At 42.9% G+C, this 22,607-nt stretch overlaps 4 protein-coding genes across 5 annotated transcripts in view; 1 reads left to right on the forward strand and 3 right to left on the reverse strand.

Moving 5' to 3' along the window:
- LOC128305658 (solute carrier family 66 member 2) overlaps nucleotides 1-9,610 on the reverse strand; it is a 22,068-nt gene extending 12,458 nt beyond the window's left edge. Inside the window, exon 1 of the mRNA XM_053043224.1 lies at nucleotides 8,918-9,610. Coding sequence (XP_052899184.1) covers nucleotides 8,918-9,120 — 203 coding nt within the window. The 5' untranslated portion in view covers nucleotides 9,121-9,610. The remainder of the gene's footprint in view (nucleotides 1-8,917) is intronic.
- LOC128305659 (inactive hydroxysteroid dehydrogenase-like protein 1) lies at nucleotides 7,585-21,631 on the reverse strand. 2 transcript variants are annotated; one of them, XM_053043227.1, is made up of 6 exons: nucleotides 21,454-21,577; nucleotides 21,044-21,277; nucleotides 20,517-20,737; nucleotides 20,315-20,410; nucleotides 16,923-17,131; nucleotides 7,585-7,588 (listed from the first exon to the last, which is right to left on the reverse strand). In XM_053043227.1, exons 1-6 carry the CDS (start codon nucleotides 21,560-21,562, stop codon nucleotides 7,585-7,587), a joined length of 873 nt encoding a protein of 290 aa, XP_052899187.1. In that variant the 5' UTR covers nucleotides 21,563-21,577. The 2 variants fall into 2 exon arrangements, with proteins under 2 accessions (XP_052899187.1, XP_052899186.1); XM_053043226.1 differs by lacking the exon at nucleotides 7,585-7,588 and having other exon boundaries at nucleotides 16,663-17,131; nucleotides 21,454-21,631.
- LOC128305661 (mitochondrial import inner membrane translocase subunit Tim21) lies at nucleotides 14,316-15,920 on the forward strand. Its single transcript, XM_053043229.1, has 2 exons — nucleotides 14,316-14,447; nucleotides 14,613-15,920. The coding sequence occupies exon 2, from the start codon at nucleotides 14,614-14,616 to the stop codon at nucleotides 15,295-15,297; it is 684 nt and encodes a 227-aa protein (XP_052899189.1). The 5' UTR covers nucleotides 14,316-14,447; nucleotide 14,613; the 3' UTR covers nucleotides 15,298-15,920.
- Nucleotides 15,352-16,404, reverse strand: LOC128305660 (uncharacterized). The gene is made up of 2 exons (XM_053043228.1): nucleotides 15,949-16,404; nucleotides 15,352-15,882 (listed from the first exon to the last, which is right to left on the reverse strand). Exons 1-2 carry the CDS (start codon nucleotides 16,402-16,404, stop codon nucleotides 15,352-15,354), a joined length of 987 nt encoding a protein of 328 aa, XP_052899188.1.
- Nucleotides 21,632-22,607: the final 976 nt, after the last annotated feature.

Genomic DNA, 22,607 nt, shown 5'->3' on the forward strand with positions numbered 1-22,607 from the left:
AGCAATTGCGCTCAACTAGCGACCAACGCAAACATAAACAATATGAAGGCGCTGAAGAACGCACAGGTGATGCATTAAGCAAAGTAAGCATTCTTGCATATATGCGTAAACTCAAGACCACCAGTGCTGAACGACAACAGCAACAAACGTTCGTTATTATTGGATTGAAAATAATATGGATTTATATTGAGGACGTTTCCCAAAACATAGTTTAACAAATAAAGTAAAAATCACAATGTAAAACTGAGTATAAATGAAGATGCCTCGGCTTAGATGGGACAGAACCGTTTGGATCGTCTGAGATAAATACTTCTCAACCAAACCTAACGTCTTCTCATTATAAGAGCTTTGAGTGTCTCCCTACCCAAGGTAAGGTCTCAATGCCTTCTACGATTCCCAGCAAGAAGAATCCCCTAGAGGTACTTATGATCGCCTGGACGATCAATAGTATCTGTAGTAATTGGTTATCGTATAAAGAAAAGTATCATCACGTGTGCTCCCGGTATGCGTTATAGAAGTGGTACGTAAATATAAAAGGCGTCCGCAAACCATTATTACACTACATCAAACCGTTAGAGTTATTTGAGAACAGTACTGTGCAGTATTTTAGGGTATTCTTGATCATTTATATAGCTATTCTTAGCAGTGAAATCGTCACAATATATTTATGCAAAAATACATAATCTCTATAACAAAACTATTCATCTAGATATCCTTTCATAAGCTGCACAGTGCACCCAATAAGCATATTGAAGGTAGTATACTGCGGCAAAGCAAGCAATTCGCTATAAAGCGCTTGCAATCAGCTGTACGGCTGGCGTCGTGGAAGCGTCTTCCCAAATCCCCGCAAAAGGTCTGTTTGTAATGCTTATCAGTGACAACGATTCGTATCCGTGCGCGGTTGCCTCCATGGACCATTTCGAGGTTGAGCAAACAATCAATAATAAATCTTGATGACTTGAGCAAATCAACGCGGAGAGAACTGCGACTAGACGATAAGCCGTAGGCATCTCTTGAAGAGGTTGGTCAACTTATCGTTCACTACTGGGTGTATTTTATTTTCGCTCAGTTTTGGATTCCTTTGCGCTTCCTACACATGGAATGAGGAGACCTCATTGCAGAAGGGTGTACATAACCGTACCATATCGAACAGATGACAGTCGTTGTCGCTGGCAGAAAAAGAATCAATTTCTGCTTTTGTTCCATCCTTCAATTTTTATGTAGGTCAAGTCCATCGTCAGATGGGTAATAACGCCTGCCCAATTTTTATCAGTCCTGGGCGCAACAAGTCAACGGGTCAAATGCAAAAGATAACTTCATCTGTACCTCGTTTAAAGCATTTTTGCCAGCTTCTACCGTCTGACTTACTGTCATCCGACAAACGCTCAGTTGAAACAAGCCAATTAGAAGTTCTCCCTATAATTCACAGAGAAAGTCAACGAGAAGATGCTGCAAACTCAATAGAGCGAACTTTTGTCGACCAAACTCCACACGAAAACTTCTACCTTGACGAGTCTTTCCAGTTCTAAACTTTGATAAACGAAAAAAAAACGTCAAACAACTTCTCCCGCATTCTAAAATGAGGTGCTCCTGTTATCCAATTGAGCTGAATTACTGCTAGGCCATGTTATGTTTTTATGATTTAATTCCGTGACCTCCGGTGCCGTCGTTGCTTTCTCCCCGTTACGGAGGATTAGCGTAGTAGCTTCACTTAAACCAACCGTCAACAACTGCAATCGAGAAACCCATTGAAGGAGACAGAAAGATGAACGCTTCGGTGCGAACAAGTCGATAGACACTTTGCCAAGCAATAATGATATGTAAGGATTTCTAGTCATGGTGCTGCGGAACAACGAACTAAACGAGCCACCAGGCAAATACGAATGCACGCACGAACAGACTGTTGATTCGCGGTCAATGTCGCATCGAGTGCAATGGTTGGCTATTGGCTGTTTGCCGTACCAATAAAAAACTGTGCCCAGGAAAGGGAAGGATAAAGCTGAACGATTCTGTTTGTCCCTGGAAGAGAAAGTATTGTGCAATGTGAGCATATGAAAAACAAGTCGAAAAAAGTTTCAAAATTTCATTAAATTATGACAAGGTTCTTGTGTGGTGTACAAGCGCTCAATATTGCAACATGTAATAGAAAAGTAAATTATTCTGTTGTCTTTAGTGAATTTAAATTTATTAACTGTGAGCAAGTTAATAAATGTATTACCAATAAAATTAAATCTAACATTAAATTATTGACATTTTCAGAACATTCCAACACATTTGGTAACTTACATTTATACTGGTCACAGTCATTAATAAATATTGACTTCGCAAAAAGAAAATATCTGTCCAAATAAATTGAATCAACCGAATGAATGAATCAATAGCCCACGGCGGTATATACCGCTCAATTCATAGATAAAAATTCGATTGACTTTGGGAATTAAATTTGAAATTCGCAGAACTTCAAAGCGTCTTCCATACGTGCCCTGGGTATATTAACGACATTATACGCTGTTATCATATCAACGAGCAATAAAATTTAACCCAGCAGCACTAAGCAAACTAAGTTAATCATTCTTAAACGGTTCGGGGGGGGAGAGGATCTTGCGCTGGGGAGTAGACCCCGGAGTAGGCCGCATGGCGGACTTGACTGAGAATATATTAAGCAGCGTGAGGCGAGACAGAGCCGGAGTAATGAATAATAAAGTAGCAAAGAAGACGTCTACATTTATGTGGACTTACGTTGCTGGAAGGTGAATTACCATTCAGACAGACAGCTGCGCCTACATCGCAGCGAGTCCGCACAGTGTGACTTACGAAATCTTTGATAAGTAAGATCGCTTTGAACGATTTATTAGCATGCCACAACACTTGGAAGATGGTACTTTATCAGATACCAACAAAACGTCATGCAAAATGTAAATCATCATACATATTTGGCTTTCGGTGCAAATTGCGTGTATTTAGACGAATGTAGAACACACATGCTATGTAATTTTCTGGGAATTAACTCATCAAGCGAACCTGGAGAGTTCTTTTCTGTAGCCCAGTTACTTGTTCCAACAACGGATGTTAGCGTCTTTTTGGCAAATGGCAACTCATGTCACCTGTAATTGGTACCTGGTCTGTATCAACTCCGACCATTGCGTGATGTGCGCCACGTACCGACGCCTCTCTTATCACCTTTTCAACCCCAACACAGGACGGAGCAACTTCTAATTGGTTCATCTGTTCAGTAGCAATCAGCTGGCCACTTTATCCATCATCTCGGCTCGTGCATCGTGTTACACGTCTGTAACCGCTGACCGACCATCCAACGGACACACCACCCCCCCTCAGAGCACACAACAGAGCCAGCAACTGCAGTAACGTTAAACAGCAGCACGCTCCAATAAACTGTTAGTGGGCGTCTCTGTGCTCGAACATTTTTTCCCTCTTTTCCGTAGTACTACAAATCATCTAAACGACAAATTGCTTTGGCACCGACCAAACGGCACGAATGATGCTGCATGGGGGAAATCGATGTATTTGAAGCAAACAGGAGTGCTGCTGCCAGTCGGCCGTCCCCGGGGGAGCGTAGTGCCATTTTTTCCCAATTTGCAACCTCTCTCCCATTGGCATGTCACGTGGTAGCCGTGGTGAAACTGCAATTGAATTTACTTTCGACCAGTCTCTGTGGCGAAATTCAATTCCGAGCGAAACTTAGTAAATCACTAATGAACTTTGCGGCACCGGGCTGAGTGAGTATTTTGGACGGGAAAGGATATTCTATTTACTGTTTTGCTTCTACCGAGGAGGCATATTATAAATTTTTAATGGAAAAAGTTGTTCACTAATTGAAACGGAAATTTTAACAGCAAAACAAAAACTAGAACTGATGCATATTTCGAACTGCAAAAACAATTGTTATAACACAGATTTGTTTTTAAGAAGAATTGATCCGTCTAAATGGACTTTTTTATAGAGATTTGCTTTTAATATGATTTGTTCTGCCTTATAGCTGTAATTTTAAAACTTACTTGACGGAAATTTAGGCAATCAATTGAACATAAATTTTTAAAATGCAACTTCGCCGAGGATCCAAATACAGAATGCAAATTATTGCATTTTATCGTTCGCGTGGAGTCATCGTTTCATTATGACAACTGCATCAGACGATGCTGGCAACAGTTAGTTTGTAAATAAAGCTACAAAAATAACACATCGCTCATGATTTTAAAAGGAAACTGTTGGAAGCGTGTTCTCTCTCAACATTACCCGGGATACGGAGTCGTTCGAAGAGTTCATCATAATCTTGACTTTGACCATGAATTCTGGTCGATGCACGATCACCGAAGCGACGGCTGATGAGATCACGAAAACTGGTTTGACAGGAGTGCTCGAGGTTGTTCTAGCCATGATTCAGTCCCACTCAACTAGCAGACGCCGTGCACAAACTTTTACCTGCTTTAGGACAGATATTTTACGACATCGGTCGTACAACACAAGCTGAAAATACAGTGTTTTATCGAATTCTGCAACCGGGGCAGATACATATGGTTCTGTTAAAATAACAAGGACACCAAGGATTCATCGTATCATTATTTTATTTTTTGAGGAACGTGTCGGAAAAGTATTTACATTCATTTAAACTTCTAATACAACTCATCGTCGGGTTGCCAACTAGTGCCAACATGTTGAACAAACAAGCGTATAATAATCCATGCCTAACGATGAACACAATTACAGATGATAAAGCATCCGGCAAACATTATTTATTCATGCGTGCTCCATACTTCTCGTCATCTATCAGAGGTTCTCGCATGAGGGTAAAAAATTGAATAAACATATAGATTTTCACAATTAACGCCCATCACTTCCACCACAATTGACACCTATGAAGTCTCATTAGCAGTCGCTTTCAACCCTACATTAGTCGTCAATTGATCAATGGATTGTATGATAGGAAAGAATACCACAAAACCATTTAACATAATTTTTACCTAACAATTATGAATATCTGCCACGAAGCTCAATAATCCTTTCGCTTATCTACTTTACTGTCAAGATGCACAAATGCACGTGCAAATTCCTTCGCTTTGAAGCCAAACCCGTAATGTCATTAGTGAAGTAAGTGTATCGTTTCTCCTTCTCTAGCAACCGCATTCGTGCAGTGAATAAGGTCTTCCTCGCAAAACACCACGTTCCCGACCTGCCCGACCGGAAAAACAAGACAGTTTACCGCGGTCTTGTGCTCATGCCATAGGCACGTCCTGGTAAGCGTCTGTGCTGGCATAGAACTTTGCAAACTTTCAGGTAAGCTGAAACGGCAGAAGGTCACATGGTGAGCCAGGGGAGGGAAAAATAAATCAATACATATTAAAGAAAGACGAAAACGGTGACTTGTAGAAAATAGAAGCTACAGTACAGCACTAGAAAAGGTAAGATTTTTGCACTAACACCACATTCTGACCATTCAAAAGCCCTTCGGAAAAAGAAGGTCCACAGCGCAGGGTGCAAGGAAACGGAAGCAAGAAATACTGGCCCATCATAGCATTGCCCCCACAAGTATTGGTAATTCACGCATTAGCACGTGCTATGCACCTTTCCGTCTTCAATTTCTGAACACTGTGTCTTGCAGCTTTTCAGCCAGCGACGAATAATACACTTTCTGCCGGACGTATGCACACATACAGAATGCAAAAAAAGAAATACCTAATTCCTCTTTGCCTTTGCTTTTGCGTGAATAAGTATAAGGTGAAACGGTCTGTGTAAGGCAGGTTGAGCATATTATCACGTTTTCACGGCGTCCAAAATCAGCTATTCACCATGGGATTGCCACTGCCCGACGTCATTCCTCACTTTACCTTCATTGGTAATTCGAGGCCAGACTGGGAGAAACGATCAAAAATCAAACCCATCCGGTACGCGTGGGATGGGGGTGTTGTGTATTATCGATTGGCTACCACACGGCCCGCTCTCGCTGGCAGATTGCAGTCGAAAATTTCGATCAGCTGTTGCCGGGCTGGGAAACTAGCTATCGGCGAAATAGGTGGGCGTACATTTCATGCAACTCATTACGGGTTATCATCAACGTCAATGGTTTGTCAGTGCAATTAAGAGTTAAGTTGTGCGAAATAAACGTCAGAGAAATTCAATCGAGGTTAGTTTTGATTTAATGTTACAAGAGGCAGTGAAAAGGTATTGATAAGGAAGATAATACGATACAATTAGTTTTAGCTATTTTTAAATTCCGAATGAATCGCGAGCTATTTTTGTAGTCTAATTGATTTCCAGCAACTAAAGAAAAATAACTTAATCATTACCCTGCTCGACCTGGCCTACGTATAGATTATATTAGGCCGAGAAAGAAGGGGAGATATATATAATATTTTGAAAAGAGTCACTCATATGAATCTTTTATGAGGAGTCATCCCAATCTAAAATCCACCCTAAAAACATTCATGAATCTTCAGATCATTGAGAAGAATCATTCATATGGATCTGTAGCGAGCAGTGATTCAAATAAGAAATCGACACTCAAAAGAGTTATGAATCCTCAGAGCAGTGCTCCTTCGAGGTATACGGATGACGTGCAAGCTGAAGGTCATAAATCTTGGATGATTCACGTATCATACGGGATTCATGAATCCTTTAAATAGAGGTTTAAATAGAGATTCATTAATTCAGTTCAAAGTCACATTTAGATACATGAATCTGAGTCAGATCCCCCCAACTCTAATCAGAATACATTCACAGTGGAGCTAGATCGAGCTCGAACTCACGAGAGTTACCAATAAGAACTAACTCGACCTGGTCTGACCTTACATATCGCACGCTAGCTTGAGGTAGGATTTCTTTTCTCTACAGATTGTGTTGCTTATTTGTAGCACAGAGCTCCAACTTACTTTTTCGATCATCGCGATAAGCTGAGCGTTCGATCTAGCTTCGCAGCTTACGATAGAATGCTATATGACCTAGAAGACTGTTAAGTTAAATAAGAGATTTAGAAATGTTTAAACTCATAGACGAAATGGACTAAAAGCAACAAAATTGTAGCCTATTTAACGAATACTCTTTACTAAAACTTCCAAAATGCAAACTGTTTCAAAACAAGTTGAATCATTCATCTTATTAGTGGTGCATCATGAATTATTCTACACACCCCAAAAGCTCCCATCGATCGTTAGGTTGTCGGCCCAACTACCAATAATCGGATCTTTCCCTTTTCCGGCCCGAATGAACTTCAACGCGTTCGCCAGCCGTAGGCAAGCAGAAGTATGCAAATTTGCTCGCACGTTTTGCACGTTGGCAGGCACTATTATTTGCATCTTTAGCCGATCCCGGGCGAAGGTATTCGCATCCGCACTTACGTCGGCACACACACGGCGGGGCGCAGTAATTTGCGTCCATGTTGGATGTTGATGTGCGCGCAATTGTGCTTATTGCGTTTGTTTCCATTTGTTTTAACACCTCGTAATCCAACGTTCCGCGACGGTCCTACCGTGCGTACTGCCGCACCGTTCGATCGTACCAACTATCCACTCCCTCTCCTCATTGCATGGGCAGCGTATAACTGATGTATATTTGCTTTTGCTTGCGTTCCACTCACCTCCCACGAGTGGGATTGGGGAGGGAATTTTTGTTTGTTGCATTTTCCATCCAACATGCCCGCTATCGGTGGTTAGTTGGACTAGTTTTTGTGGTCCCTTGGTCTTATCGCGCACATTTCCAACTTATCGGCAGCTATTATCGAGGTGTGGTGGCAGCTTTCGCAATCGAGTACCTATCGTGTGACCCCTCTCACGATTCACAGTAGACATTGCGATAAAGTATGAGTAAGCATATTTGATGATCAACCAGTTGATTCATTGTATTTCCTGTGCTTTTTATGAACGGAAATACAGAAACGTTCTATCTGTAAATAGTAAAATATAGTTATATTCTAGCAAAAAGTCTCAAAGACAATATCCGCTGTTAAGAGTAGCAACATCAAACACAATGGTGATTGTTGTGTCAATACAATAAAAGATTGTTGAGATTGTGATTCAACCTTCTCATTTACGAGTTCCTCAACCAGTTTCAAATCCTTGGTTTGTATAAAATGTTATGATGCAGTAAGTAAATAAAAATAAATAAACAAAATTATTCCCTCCAGTTTGTAGTCAGAATTAATCGAAACCATATTCGATTTCACTCTACTTACTCACGCATTTAGTCAAACGGCAAACAATCGAATCGGCTTATAGGATGACCATACAAACACCTATCTATACATTCCATTTGATCATCCTGGAAGGGCTTGGAGTAGGCCAACCCAAAACGAAATGCCTATGATAAGACGAATGATAGCTCAGCCCAGGCTAGCATCCTAGGTCCGAAAGATAGCCGTAACGATATGCGAAACGGTTGTTGGAACTGTTCGGGTTGGGCTATTGTCTGTTATCTGATGCTATATTTCGTTCGCTTTTTATTAAACCACACCAAAGCCACACAACCACATCGTTCCTTCGGCGGACATCCGGACGTTTTCCCGGACCAAAGGAATTTTACCTTTCTAATTTTAATACAACAAATGGGCCGGGCACCATTTTTCGTGGGTAGCTCATACCTATTCCCCCCGAAAGGTCAGGCATTCCGATAGCGTGTGCCGTTTGGGTGCTTCAAATTTGTGCCCTTGCAAGGTTAAAGGAATATTATGTATTCTCTCCGGAAGCCACAAACCGTCGCCGGGATCGATCGATTTGTTGTACACAAAAAGTAAGGCGGGATTATAAAAAGATTGTCACCAAATACGTTTGCTCCCATTTGCTAATCCTCACGGTACGCTAAAAGCGTTTCGTTTTGCCGGTCGGAGTGTTTTTACCCGGTGACATATTGCTGCCGCCTACAACTTATAATGGGAAAAAGATTAACGAAACTACTTAAAGCGGCTACTTACCAGAAGAGTATTCGCAGTGTGTTGGCCACCAGAAGTGCAAGGCAAACGTGGAGGGAGAACCCTTCCGGGTCTTGCGTCTGTTTGATTTGCCGATATTGCGGAATGTACGGCAACACTCCTCCGACGACCATAAATGATGCAGACGTCCACCCCACCAGATGACCCACCGTGAGCCCAAGCTCATCGTTAATAATCCAATCCATCGCGAAGCCTGTTTTTAGTGTCGTCCTCCAACCATGTACCCGGGGTTGCCCGTGGTTTGTGTCTGGTCTCTTCTAAACACAATCTTTCCGCCCTTCGATTTGCGTTCCGATGATGTTTGAGAAGACGTTGCTTTACGAAGCTAAAGAATGGTGGCTATTTATTATAGCTTCGCCCAGGCTCCGGTATCTTTCCGCTCAGGACGTTTTATTGAAGGGCTGGCGAAGGCAGTAAGCTGTTGGTGGAGGACTTGCACCCTGGTAAACGCTTTACAGCCTCCGGGCGTTTGCATCGTCTGCTCCGTATCCGGTGTCTTGAGGTGCTAAATCCTTTCCTTGCTTCCTATCGGGGACGATTGCGGGCACGAAGAGAAGGACGTAAGTTTTGAAACGAAGAATTGTTGTCCCACTGGAAAGACAGGCTTGATTTTGTGTCACTATCTTTATTTTGTTTACGTTTGATGTCTTGATCACGGACACACGGATGAGTTTTTCCGTGCGCTTCACAATAAAACGAAAAGTCGTAGACTACTTTGTTCGTTCGTTCGCTGAAGATGGTGGTCAAGCTCAACCCATGGAGACAGTGGAATGATGTACGACAGCATTACACGAGCCGCCTTGACATGGTTGCTTGACGACACTCTATCGCTTCCCTTTGTGCGATAGGAGCTGTGTCTCACTGAGACAGAGTCCTCGTTCGTTCACCGACGACACAAACTTTTTCACAGTGGATTTAAAACTTACTAGTGTGATTGCGTTATGAAACTTTTTCTTCATTCGGTCTATTTTAGCCTTCACTCCCGGAACACTGATAACACAAGTGAGTAAGGACGGGACCGTTAAACAAAGACTGAGAAGGAAAAGTAAACACGCAAGATTAATACCACGTCGCCTTCAACCCGACACTTGGTGCAATTCCACCGAACCCTTTCCCCGCGAAATCAAACACTTTTCCAACAACCATCGATGCCGGTACGTTCAAATGTACACCAAGTCGCACCCGCAAGTGTTGCCGATATGGTTCGCAGATCTTTTCCGCGAGAGGCAACCGTACCAGCGTCCCTCGTTGGCACTCTCCATTTTCCCTGCCTTGGTGCGGATGACTTTCTTTGGCCTCGTTTCCTCGTTGGCCGATTTGCCGAATTGTAAGCGTTGCACGGTTGTGGGTCAGTGTTTGCTTCACGCGTCGGGAAGGAAAAGCGAGTCCATCATCACCGGAGTGACGCGGTCTGCGACTTTCACGGAGCGAAAATCACGTTCACTACGGTGGAACGGTGAGGCAACACACCAAAAAAAGACACACACAGGGGAGGAAAGATCACTCACAGGTTTTTCGGAGTACGGGAACGTATTTATAGCACACCGACACAACGCGACATGGATGACGAGGGTATGGCTTTTCCGAGCCGTGTTTTCACCTTAAACTTTATTGCTTGTTTTGTGTTACTTGAACAGCAAGTTCCTACGCTGGGATACGAAAACTCTGGGAAAAGTTCTAAACATTCGCGTATTACACCGAACGTTCAAGTAATATTCGTTCACTTGCTTCCCAGGCTGATCACAGTGCGAAACATTCTGGCGAAAGATTAGTGACACTCTGCCAACCGCACTACGCAAGCATCTGATGCGAAGCGGGACAAAGAGCTCGCTGATAACGAATGTGATCCGTGGGCCAATACGCGCGACTGGACGATTTTTTTTGCTACCCACAATCGACGGCACTGTTCACGGCCGTGGTGGTACGTTTAGCTTGATGTATTTTACTTCCACTTCTTCTTCGCACTGCCGCACTATGACAACAAACAACGGGCCAAAGCAGTGAGTTTTATTGACAGCAGCAAATCGAGCTGTCATAGGTTCGCTGGTAAATTTGACCGTGGAATGGAAACTGTGCTGCCCATAGGTCAGAAAACAGTTCAAAATATTTAATGAAATGCACGATGAAGGAAGACAAAAAGGAACTGAAAAGTTTCCCATTTCTCCCAGATATGTGAGGATCACAGTGTAATTTCGAGTTAATTTTGGTAGTTGTATGGAAAGCATAATAATAACTGCATAATTATTGCAGTTGTGATTATGAATGATTAACAACCCATAGTGGCAGACAGCTTTGTCCATAGCTTGCGTATACACCATAGATCTGTTTGATTGCAATAGGTTTTATTCTGATTCTTATCATTATTCTAGACTCGTTAATATTCCAGAAATCTGGCAAGGCACTAAAATGCTGTAGAATCAACATTTTATTTTGGGAAATGTCATAACATGGATTATGGACATTCATTAAAAGTCTTACGATTGAAAAATACAATACTACAACCTTTTTTAAAAAAATGAGGTCTGTTAACGTGCTATTCCAAATTTGTTTCGTTTTGTGGCATATTTTCTACGACAATTCAATAACTTCTACAGTAATGACCCAAGCTCCCAAACGGCACATGAACAGACGTCTTTCCGCGGTATTTTCGGCGACGAAAAGACCGCGGAAAGACGTCTTAATAACACCTCATCGGACCAACTGTCATGGCGGCACAAAACATCAACCGCTGTACAAAAAGTTGTGCCGCTGAAAAAATTATTTTGCGACTTAGCTGTTTTTGCGACGCTTTTTTCCTTCGGTCATCATTCCCCAGTTAAAACCCTACAACAGTCCGAATATGCAAAGCTGCTAGCTATTTATAGAATTGAACTTGTGTATGGCTGAATGTGCAAATGTTTCTAGCACTTTATTGAATTGTCCTATGCGTCTGTGTTGTTTGGAAGACGACTGTAGAGCAAGAATAGCCACAATGGTGTAATGAAGTGGAAAACGTATTGCTGTTGTATTTCTTCATCAACAAATCGCGTAAAATGCGCATAATTGATGGTGTACAACCCGGTAATCGTTTTGATGTACAGGCAGTCCCCGAGATACGCGGTTCCTCTTATACGCGGATTCGGAGATACGCGGTTTTTGAAAATTTGAGAGATGAGCTAGTTTATAGCACAAAATTTAAGCAAAATGGTGAAAAATTGGTCCAGAATACCTACTATATCACATAAAACATTGTAACTGTAATGTAATGTTTCTAAAAATCGCCTGATTCGCTGCATAGATTAAGTGCAGAGAAGGAAGTTGACTCTGTGACTTTGAGGTATAAACGAAATCGCACCAGGATTCGACTTACGCGTAAATTCGAGTTACGCGGTTTTTCCCGGGTTATAGCGGTCCGCTATAATAGCGTATCTCGGGGAGTGCCTGTATTTATCACCTTTGACCTCGGCCACGGAAAAAGTGTTTTCTTTATATGGTTTATATGGTTTGAGATAAACACAGTGCGATAATTGTGAATCGTTTCAGATACGGTAAACGCTTCCGATGATGCCATTTTACCATCTGACTTTCTCTTTCGAACCTTTCTGGAAAACCTTTCTCCTTCGAAAAACTGCATCGAATCGGCTATAGGTTAGAAATGAAATACATGTACGTTTTTCAGGTAGCGTGTTTTAGCACTGCGGTTGCACGAGGCAAGCTTTTACTTGAAAGAAAGGAGTGCACTGCCCTATTACACAGGCAGGTATAATCATGATGCTGTATCTCTTCCACCGGGTGTGCAGCATTGCAAGCATTCTTTTATAATATTATTCCATTTGTCCCCATTGGTCTTATTCTTGACGAAATGACTTTTTGTGTAATACAGGAACGATGACACACCTGTGTTACTTCGGTTTGCAAAACATTAAACATTTTCTAATCCTCGGTTAGTTGATAACACATCATGGATATGTTTCTAACCTATTGCCGATTCGATGCAGTTTTTCGAAGGAGAAAGATTTTTTCCAGAAAGGTTCGAAGGAGAAAGTCAGATGGTAAAATGGCATCATCGGAAGCGGTTACCGTATCTGAAACGATTCACAATTATCGCACTGTGTTTATCTCAAACCATATAAACCATATAAAGAAAACACTTTTTCCGTGGCCGAGGTCAAAGGTGATAAATACAGGCACTCCCCGAGATACGCTATTATAGCGGACCGCTATAATCCGGGAAAAACCGCGTAACTCGAATTTACGCGTAAGTCGAATCCTGGTGCGATTTCGTTTATACCTCAAAGTCACAGAGTCAACTTCCTTCTCTGCACTTAATCTATGCAGCGAATCAGGCGACTTTTAGAAACATTACATTAAAATAAGTTAAGAACAAATGTTTTATGTGATTTAGAAGGTATTTTCGACCAATTTTTACCATTTTGCTTAAATTTTGTGCTATAAACTAGCTCATCTCTCAAATTTTCAAAAACCGCGTATCTCCGAATCCGCGTATAAGAGGAACCGCGTATCTCGGGGACTGCCTGTACATCAAAACGATTACCGGGTTGTACACCATCAATTATGCGCATTTTACGCGATTTGTTGATGAAGAAATACAACAGCAATACGTTTTCCTCTTCATTACACCATTGTTGCTTTTCTTGCACTACAGTCGTCTTCCAAACAACACAGACGCATAGGACAATTCAATAAAGCGCTAGAAACATTTGCACATTCAGCCATACACAAGTTCAATTCTATAAATAGCTAGCAGCTTGCATATTAGGACTGTTGTAGGGTTTAACTGGGGAATGATGACCGAAGGAAAAAAGCGTCGCAAAAACAGCTCAGTCGAAAAATATTTTTTCTGCGGCACAACTTTTTGTACAGCGGTTGATGTTTTGTGCCGCCATGACAGTTGGTCCGATGAGGTGTTATTAAGACGTCTTTCCGCGGTCTTTTCGTTCCCGAAAATACCGCGGAAAGACGTCTGTTCATGTGCCGTTTGGGATCTTGGGATGATAGCCAAAACAACACACAAGGTACCAACATCACCAATAGCAATGCCTACAGTTGTTGGCTTAAAATAGAAAATTGTTGAAAAATTGTCTGATTGTGCATAAAACTTGTACGATAAATTATGAAATCAACTTTAAGTACAATTTAACGTTGAATTTTCACTCAATATGGCGTACAGATGATTTTAAAGCAAATGAAATTGCTAACTATTAGTAGAAACACAAAGAATCGGTGTTTTCGCGGGTTCTTTGCAGCCTGGGTTGCAGGCTAGGGACATTTCTGCAGTAATAAGGCGATGATTTTTACTTGTCAGGCCTGTTGACGTTTGATGTCGACTTTTGTCGTTTGGGAACTTGGTGTTTTGACGGCTTGATATTGTAAACAAGGCTGGAGAAAAACTATTGCCGGGCGCTAGTTTTATTTATTACAAGTTATCTGCAATTTTCATCAATTTTACAGTCATTTATAGATGCTTTAAGTAATACTGTTCAACCAGTTTACCCATATTACACATTTCAAGGTAAGGAAGAGGGTTCATTTATTCCTTGTGCTTATCAAAAACGCGTGCAACGCTGTAGTGTTTACATAATTATCTATCTTGCTAAAGAAAAGAACAATTGGGCGAACATTTCATCCTGTGGGCGAACATTTTTAAATCGTACAGAATAATTGAATATCATTTCAGAATGTCGCTTCTGGCACTCGGTTCGTTCCTAGTCAAACAACGCCACGTTTCCAGTGCTCTATTGCGCTGTTCGTCAACGATCCCAAGCATCTTGCTTCATCGTTCAATAAGCAATGCATCAAAACAAACATCTTCCTCTAAATCCCTGTCAGCAGGAAGTGATCGTACAGACGTATCAACCGACGTACGGCCAATCGGTGAACGGGTGAAGGAAAACACGAAAACAGCCAGCTATATGGGCGTAATTTTGCTCGGCGTTGGAGTAACCGGTCTGTTGTTCTATGTCATATTTTGGGAACTGTTTTCATCAGACAGTCCTAACAATATCTACTCAGAGGCACTGGAACGGGTAAAGGAAGAACCGAGAGTGAAAGATGCGCTCGGCGCACCAATCAAGGGCTATGGTGAGGAAAGCCGGCGTGGTCGGCGAACCCGTGTTGCACACACTCAATACGTTAAAGACGGTGTAGAATACATTCGCATGCAGTTCTTCGTGCAAGGATTCCGGAACAGAGGCACCGTCCATCTGGAGAAACGCAAAACGGAATCCGGCAGCTATGAATATCGCTATCTATTTGTGCAACTTGATTATAACCCTCACAGTCCCATAATACTCGAAGACAACAGACTGCAGCAGGATTCACTGCGATCGCCAGCCGGTACGTTGCCGCAACCTTTTCTGTAAAAACTATTGAAACGAACTCTGCAGCCAGTTTGTGGGAAAGGAACTTCCATCTGTTTAATTATGTTTATCCTTCCACGGGTTTACTTCTACTGCGCGCAGATAAAAGTTTTCGAACAGATATTGCTTAATTTTTTCAGTCAGCCACAATGAGACGAGTAGCAGGGGAAAATAGCTTCCCCAGAACTGACACAGCTTCCACCATAGAGAATTTTTGTAGAGAAAGGCCATTGCTCGGCTATCGGCACCTCCGATATCGACCTCGATTTGTATGCGTATCGATCCAGAATCATCCATCGTCCAGTCCTTACGATGAGTGTGATATTCATAGTATGCCGGATTAGTGCTCTGTATCTTCGTGAGTATTCGGCCCGGCTGAAATTCATCGAGAGTTGTGTTTTCATTCGGATAGTACCGATCGCTGAAGTGAGATTTATGATGTCGCATGAAAAACGGACACTGGAGTGCTGCGGTTTGTTGAGCTTGCACGAACCCATGATGCGTGACTGTGCCGGATTCAAACTTGCGTCTCGGTGCCGGTACTTTTTCCAACGAAACAAACGTCGGTACGACGAAAAAACATTGTGACTAGAATGAGTGAAATAAAAAGGACGTTAAATACAGTTTGACTAAGGAAGCATTCACCAAGCTTACCGATACGGTCGCTTCTAGGAAGAAATAGAACGTGTAAAACGACAATCGGGTTGCGGTGTTGGGAGGGTTGAAACTGATCCCGACCGAAAGATGATCCAGCAGCTGATCGTGATCCGCATCGATGGAAACCACCTGTACGTCATTGCACGAATGTTGCTGTTCAGTGAGCGAGTTGTACGAATCGAAAGAGCTGCATGTTACGACGGTTGACGAACGTTCGTCGGGATCTTCCATTTCTGCCGTAAACAAATATTTGTACAGAAATTTCATCCTGGGCTGCTCGTACACTGCGCGCTGCTGGTCCCAGAGTTCGCCTTGTCTGATGGACGATAGCAAATAGTACGGTGCGACGATTGCGGCCACCGTGAGTGCACAGATCACGATTGTCGTCGTGGAGCATAGTTGATTACGATATTGAATGTAAACCGATTTGCTGTAGAAACTAAACAGTTTCATGATCTGCTTTTACCCTTCCGTATGTTTGTATAATGTTTGTGTGACGTTTTCTTTTCAAATTAATCATGTTTGTTATTGATTGGTTGCTATGGAAACAATGCGATTCAACAACGCTACCAGCGCCATCTATGTTATTCCGGAGGAAATGTTTTTCTGATACGTCGCAACGAATAAATCGATTTGTTCCAAAACGATTATTATTTGAAATGTTTTTTTTTTATTTTCATCGTGGAAAACAATATCAACAGTACAAACAGTACCTCCAGATACCTCAGTCTGTTTTGCGGCGAATGAAATGTTAATACTCACTTAAGCACTTACTCGGTATTTAACAAAAAAATTCCTGCAACTAGCTTAGCATAATCCTCATAACGACACAACAATCTAAAAAAATGCATCAACACACCCACTGCATCAACAGAGGGCACCAATAAATCGAAGAGCCTGGCTCTCCGTGGTAAGCATACAGGGCCTAGCTAGCCTGGGCGAGTATGGTGGGCTTCTGCTGGTCGTAGTACTCCTTTCGAAACTGCTTGTTCATGATGCCACCGATCACGGTGCGGACCCACTCCGGGACTAGCTTCATGACGCCGTACTGTATACCGTGCGACCAGTAGCCGGTGGTTTGCTTCGTTTTACCGAGGGTAAATGTGGCAAACTTGGCGTACATTTCTGCGTTTGGGATGAACAGTCCACCCTCCATTATTGTCGTAGAGAAGTTGTTCATCTGGAAGTGTGAAGAATAAAATAAAACAGTTAAAGATGTCGTTGTAGGCACGTTAGTTAAAAAAACTGTCAAAGATGATACTTTAAAGAAAAATTACTGCTCAACCTTGGAGATAGGAAAGCCCTTATTAAATTAAAATTACTACCGCGAAGGACAACAAGTACATGATGCGAACGTAATATGTTTTCTTCATTCGGTAGCGTTTCGCAACATGAAGAACGCTAATGCATAATGATCACTAGATTTATGGAATTAGAAACGGCGTTAGAATTCGCCGTCAGCTGTAAAGGTTAACCTCTTCTCTTGGTGACGGGCTAGCCTGAAGATCGTGCCTGAAGATGTGTTGTTGTACGGTGAGACTGAGCGTTGCCTACGGGCTTACTGGTAATGTTAGAATTGAAACCCAAAGGCAAGCGGTAGACGATCGCCATGTTCCCAGGGACATGAAAACCAGTTTTGCGATTGCTTGCAGCTGGTAAAGTTTTCCAGTGTTCAAGTTGCCCAGATGTCCAGATTCCGCAGTCGAACCGATCATAATGCGATTTACGGGATGGAAGATTGAAAATAATGTCGACAGATTTGAGCGGTCGACAAAATAGAGCAAAAATAAGGTTAAATATTTCAATTTCATTAAAAGATAAATAATGGTTGATCAACAATAGAAAATAATTATACATTAATAACTTAATACAATATAATAAACTTCAAACGATCCCTTCTCCTATGCAAAAGGCGTGATCACATGGGCTCACAACACGCTACAAACAGTTATGCAGCAATGTTTATCCACTTATCGACCAGTGGATATCGATGTATGCAACAGCATAAGTCGAATCATTCTCAACGATCAACATCTTTCGCGCTCTATACAAGATTAAGAAAAGAAAAAAAAACCTTTCGATGATGTAATCCTCATTTCATGGTCATACCAGAGTTCACTTCTTTCGGCGTTGGAATCGGTGCGGGTGTACAGTGGGTTCGTTTGCATTAAAAATTACCACCACCGTGGCAAATATTTGTAAAATGTTGCGCAAGCGGTCGCTGTGAAAAAAAAATGAACACAAAACCCGAATTCAATCTGACGTCCTTCGTTCGGGTTTGCAGTCGAAATGAAAAACAAGTCTGGCTGAAATATTATCGGGTGTATAACAGCCTTCGCCATCTACTTGAACCGGTTAGTGGCGTTTCGTCAGACTGGTTTACTATTCAATAAACAAGCGAGAAAAATACTTCATTTACAAACAAAACAAGACGCGATTCGAAACGAATTGAATAGATATGTTCTATTTTTAAAAACGTTAAACAATACAATACACATAACAACTATAAAAATATGAAACGCCAGCTATGGATAGGAGGAAACGACCTTTGAAAGAAACATTAAACTTGTGATCGCTTTCGATCGTAAAATCAGAAAAACATTTTTTACCAGGCTTGACTGGATATTGTTCATGCATGTTAGCGATCGTATGATTGACCTCCATTAAGCGTGGAGAGGATGCGTATATCGTGAAGCTCTTCAACCAGAAGGCGGAACAGATTGAGCGTGATCATATCAACAACACGCGACAAACATTAACACACTGTTGCCGTCGGTGCCCGAATCGCACAGAGATGATTTCCAACAATTACTATTTTATTGTTCATCAAAGTTTTCCTTCGGTAATCACTTACCGCATCGGTACGTTTAATGGGACCATTATTGCAGCCATAAACTATATTGTGACCTTTATAATGCCGCTTCGTTCACACATTTGCGATCTTTTTTTTTTGTTGTGCAATTGATACAACAAGGTGTTGTAAAACAATGTCTAATTAATGGTTTGATTGGAAGAGGTTCTCATGAAGAGGTACATTTAATTACCAGATTTGCAAAACCATATATTTTTCACCTTCATCCAACAAATTTTGAAGGTTTACTAGCGAGAGTTCACACATCCTGCATGGTGGATTTGATTCCAGATGTATGGAAAACGAGCAGTTACTTCATCGGTTGGAATCGGGTTGGAATACCTGTCACGAACTAGTTTCGCTACAGTGGCCTTTCGCAGATTCGCTACATACAAACGGGATCATGCTGGAATGCAAAAAAAGGCACACAGCAAAGCGATCCGGTTATGTCCCGGACCTACCACAAGCGTAAGAGCGTTCTTCCCAGTGGGCGAAGGAGTTCTTGAAAGATATAGCAGAGACAGCATGTTTGGTGTTGCCGTTAAAGTTGACATATATGAGACCATTCAAGATTATGCAAATTAACAGCTGTTCGAGCGGTTCACGCTGAAGAACAGCAATCAGACAGGTTTTTGAGAATGATTCGACGACCTCCAGTAGTCTAATTCCAAATATTGGAAAAAAGGACTACAAAAGCTATTAGCACCTCAAGGACTTCATACACGACAAGAAGGGTTTCACAAATATGAACCAATTTACCGTGTTTTCCACGAAGATCTTAAAGGTAATGATATATAGCAAATTATCGTATATCTAGTAACGTCTTTCAATGTTTATCCGCGGTAGCTACACACAATACCCTTGGACGAGCACGACAATGTTAAACACTCGTATCTGCCGCTCACAATATGGCTGTTGTGAGCTTCCAGTTGCTGTGGGCAGTGTTTGTACTCGTTTAATACAGCCAATAATTGACACTGTTAAAGGGCTGCAACAGTTGCCCGGTGTGCACTTTACACGGCACCTGTAAGAATGTCGTAACATCCTCAATTTTCTCCAACGACACGATCGGTTCTCACTTTCAACGATCATCGATACGCGTGGACCCGGTGGTTTGCAAAACATTTAATCATATGCCGGCATGGCCGTTGGGCTGTGCAGCTTAGTCACCACTCATCAGAAATTGGTTCACAACACTCGTCCGTTCGCACGATCTCTACCGCTGACGACGAACGGTTGGAAGTCACACACTTGGCGAAAAGGCTAATCAATGCAAACATCACAGCACGGCAGAAAATGTTGCAGCATCGGTTTTTTGCCGGCAAAGTTCACGACTTTTACAAGTGGTTCCACTTGACACTTTACTACTCGCCCTAGACTAACCGGCCATGCCACACAGCAGGCTAGAACTTGACACTCGATCCCGCACCACGTTCACCACGGGTGAAGGTACGCACGCTAGGGGACATTCACTCCGGACGCGTACAGCGCACAACTGCAGCGATTGCTTACCTTGGTCGTTACAAACATTGGGCTCACCAGCTGGCAGGTGATACCGAACGGCTCCAGCTCGTGCTGCATGGCGAGTGTAAAGTTGTGGATGTAAGCCTGCGTTTGGGCGAAAGAAGGCGAGCGTTAGCGTTAGAATGCACCGGTAGTAATGGTAGACGAACGAGATGTCCATAAAAGACCGGCATGCGGTATGGTATCGTACCTTCGTTGCCGCATATACCGTCATGTAGGGTAGTGGTTGAAGTTCGCTACCGGACGAGATGTTGACGATCGCACCCTGGCCGCGTTTCTTCATGCCCGGCAACACCGTGCGCGTGAGCATCGTTACCGCACCGATGTTGATGTTGATCAGCTGCCACAGCTTGTCCTCGGGAATGTGATCAAGATCGTCCGGATAGTCCACATTCGCGCCGACGTTGTTGACTGACGGCGAATTCGGGTGGAAAACAAATTTCGGTTAGTCGATAGATTGTTTGCGTACCTTCCGAGACCTAAACCGTAACCTTGATAACCGACCCAACATCGCCCGGGGGTCCGGCTAACTCCGTAGATAATGCTCACCGCAGTGATCTGACGCCGAATGGAGGCAGATTTGCATTCGACTTGCTGCTCACGCTATTGGCGGCAACATTTTCAGAACATGTGTGTAGAGGGGAAACAAACTAACACACACCGTCGGGTATCCGCTCCGCATTCAGCATTAGCAACGGAGCTATTAAACGGACTCACCTAGAATGCCAACGGGGACGGACTCGAGTTCCTTCCGCAGGTGATCGTAAATCTCGCGTCCGCTGCTAAAGTCGACCGCTATCCATTTGGTCTTCACCGAGTACTTGGACTCGATTTCGTGCGCCACGGCGGCCAACTTGTCGGTGGAGCGTGAGACTAGCACCACGTTGAGGCCACGGCTAGCCAGCTGGAAAGCGTACTGCTTACCGATGCCATCGGTCGATCCGGTAATTACTGCACCGGTAAACGCGCGGATTCGGAAAGTGAACCGAAGGCGAATAGAAGAATAATAGAAACAGTTAGCATTAGTAGGAAACGGCACACACCTAAGGACGAAGGTCAAGTTCGGAACGATTCGCCGTCCAGCGTCAGCGTTAGTTGCTTCCGGTGCGCGATTAGCCCATACGTACCGGCCCATTTTCCAAACCGTTCCACCAGCGTTTTGTGTTCGGCCGGCGCAAAGTACGGTGCCAGCAGGGCGACACAGATTTGTGCCAACGATTTTAGATTATCGTACATCCACCAGGCCAGACCCCACACGCCTATCAGCGCCAGCGCCCAAAGGGCAAGTTGGGCCGGTATCAGCATTTTAATCGGCGCTCACTAACGATAAGAAACGCACTGACCGACACTAGTGGCGCGTCAGAGGAAGGACTACCCAATTGAGTTCACTTAATCCGTGACACTATTAACACACAAACACGCCGCAGTAGATGTAGTAGGTCGTTAATCCGCACCAACCGCGGTCTCACCGTACCGATGCGATGCAAACTGTCCGAAACGTCATGGACGCGCGGAATTGCACCGAAGCAACCGCACGCACGCACACACAAACACGATTTGCTCTAGAAAGAAACGACGCACTGCAAAACAGAACCCCCTTAAGCAAACAAACCCCCCTATCTCACGCACTTGCGGCTTAGGGACATTTGCGTTCACCGCGAGCGTATTTCGGCAAAGTTTGTGGCTTTCGGTGCGCGGACCACCGTTGCGACCGTTTCCGTTCCGTACGAGGCTCAGCGTAGAACTGAAGTCGATCGGCTGCGGTGGAACCGCGATCGTGGCGCGCAATTCTGCTCGTCGGGTACTCGGGTTTGTTGGGTCGGTGTGTGCGCACGTTCGCGGAGACAGTGCGGTTAGTATTTCACGACTGTTGTTTTTGATGCATATATGCATTGTGGACGCGATGGGGGTGGGTGGGTAGGTGTTGATGCGGCCCTTTAGCGATGTTGAGTGCTCGTGCTTTTCGGCTACAGTGCTTCACTTCGCGTGACCTTTATAACGGCATTTTCGGACGGGGTGGTATGTAATCAAAGAAGGGCTTCAGCTGTCGCATACCGTTTCGATGTGATCATTCATAAACCTAAACCTGGGCTTTACTGGAAAAAATATTTATATTTATATTTTATTTTATTTTATTTGTATATTTATTATATTTTTAATTATAAATTTATTTTTATTTATTTATTTTTATTATTATTGTATTATTTTCAATTTCATTATATTATATTTATATTTTAGATTAGGATAATAATAATCGATAGAGTAGAAATAATAGTTAGAT

The sequence above is a fragment of the Anopheles moucheti genome, chromosome 3 (assembly GCF_943734755.1).
Source record: "Anopheles moucheti chromosome 3, idAnoMoucSN_F20_07, whole genome shotgun sequence".
NCBI lineage: Eukaryota > Metazoa > Arthropoda > Insecta > Diptera > Culicidae > Anopheles > Anopheles moucheti.

Bases quoted from the DNA above. Each gene is read 5' to 3' on its own strand.
- LOC128305660 (XM_053043228.1), bottom strand. From the start codon at position 16,404: ATGAAACTGTTTAGTTTCTACAGCAAATCGGTTTACATTCAATATCGT. The intron at 15,883-15,948 runs GTAAGCTTGGTG...CACTCATTCTAG, and splicing joins TCCTAGAAGCGACCGTATCG to TCACAATGTTTTTTCGTCGT.
- LOC128305659 (XM_053043226.1), bottom strand. From the start codon at position 21,631: ATGCTGATACCGGCCCAACTTGCCCTTTGGGCGCTGGCGCTGATAGGC. The intron at 20,738-21,043 runs GTGAGTCCGTTT...ATTCGCCGTCAG, and splicing joins CGTCCCCGTTGGCATTCTAG to TCAACAACGTCGGCGCGAAT. The intron at 17,132-20,314 runs GTAAGCAATCGC...TCACACTTCCAG, and splicing joins CAATGTTTGTAACGACCAAG to ATGAACAACTTCTCTACGAC.
- LOC128305661 (XM_053043229.1), top strand. From the start codon at position 14,614: ATGTCGCTTCTGGCACTCGGTTCGTTCCTAGTCAAACAACGCCACGTT.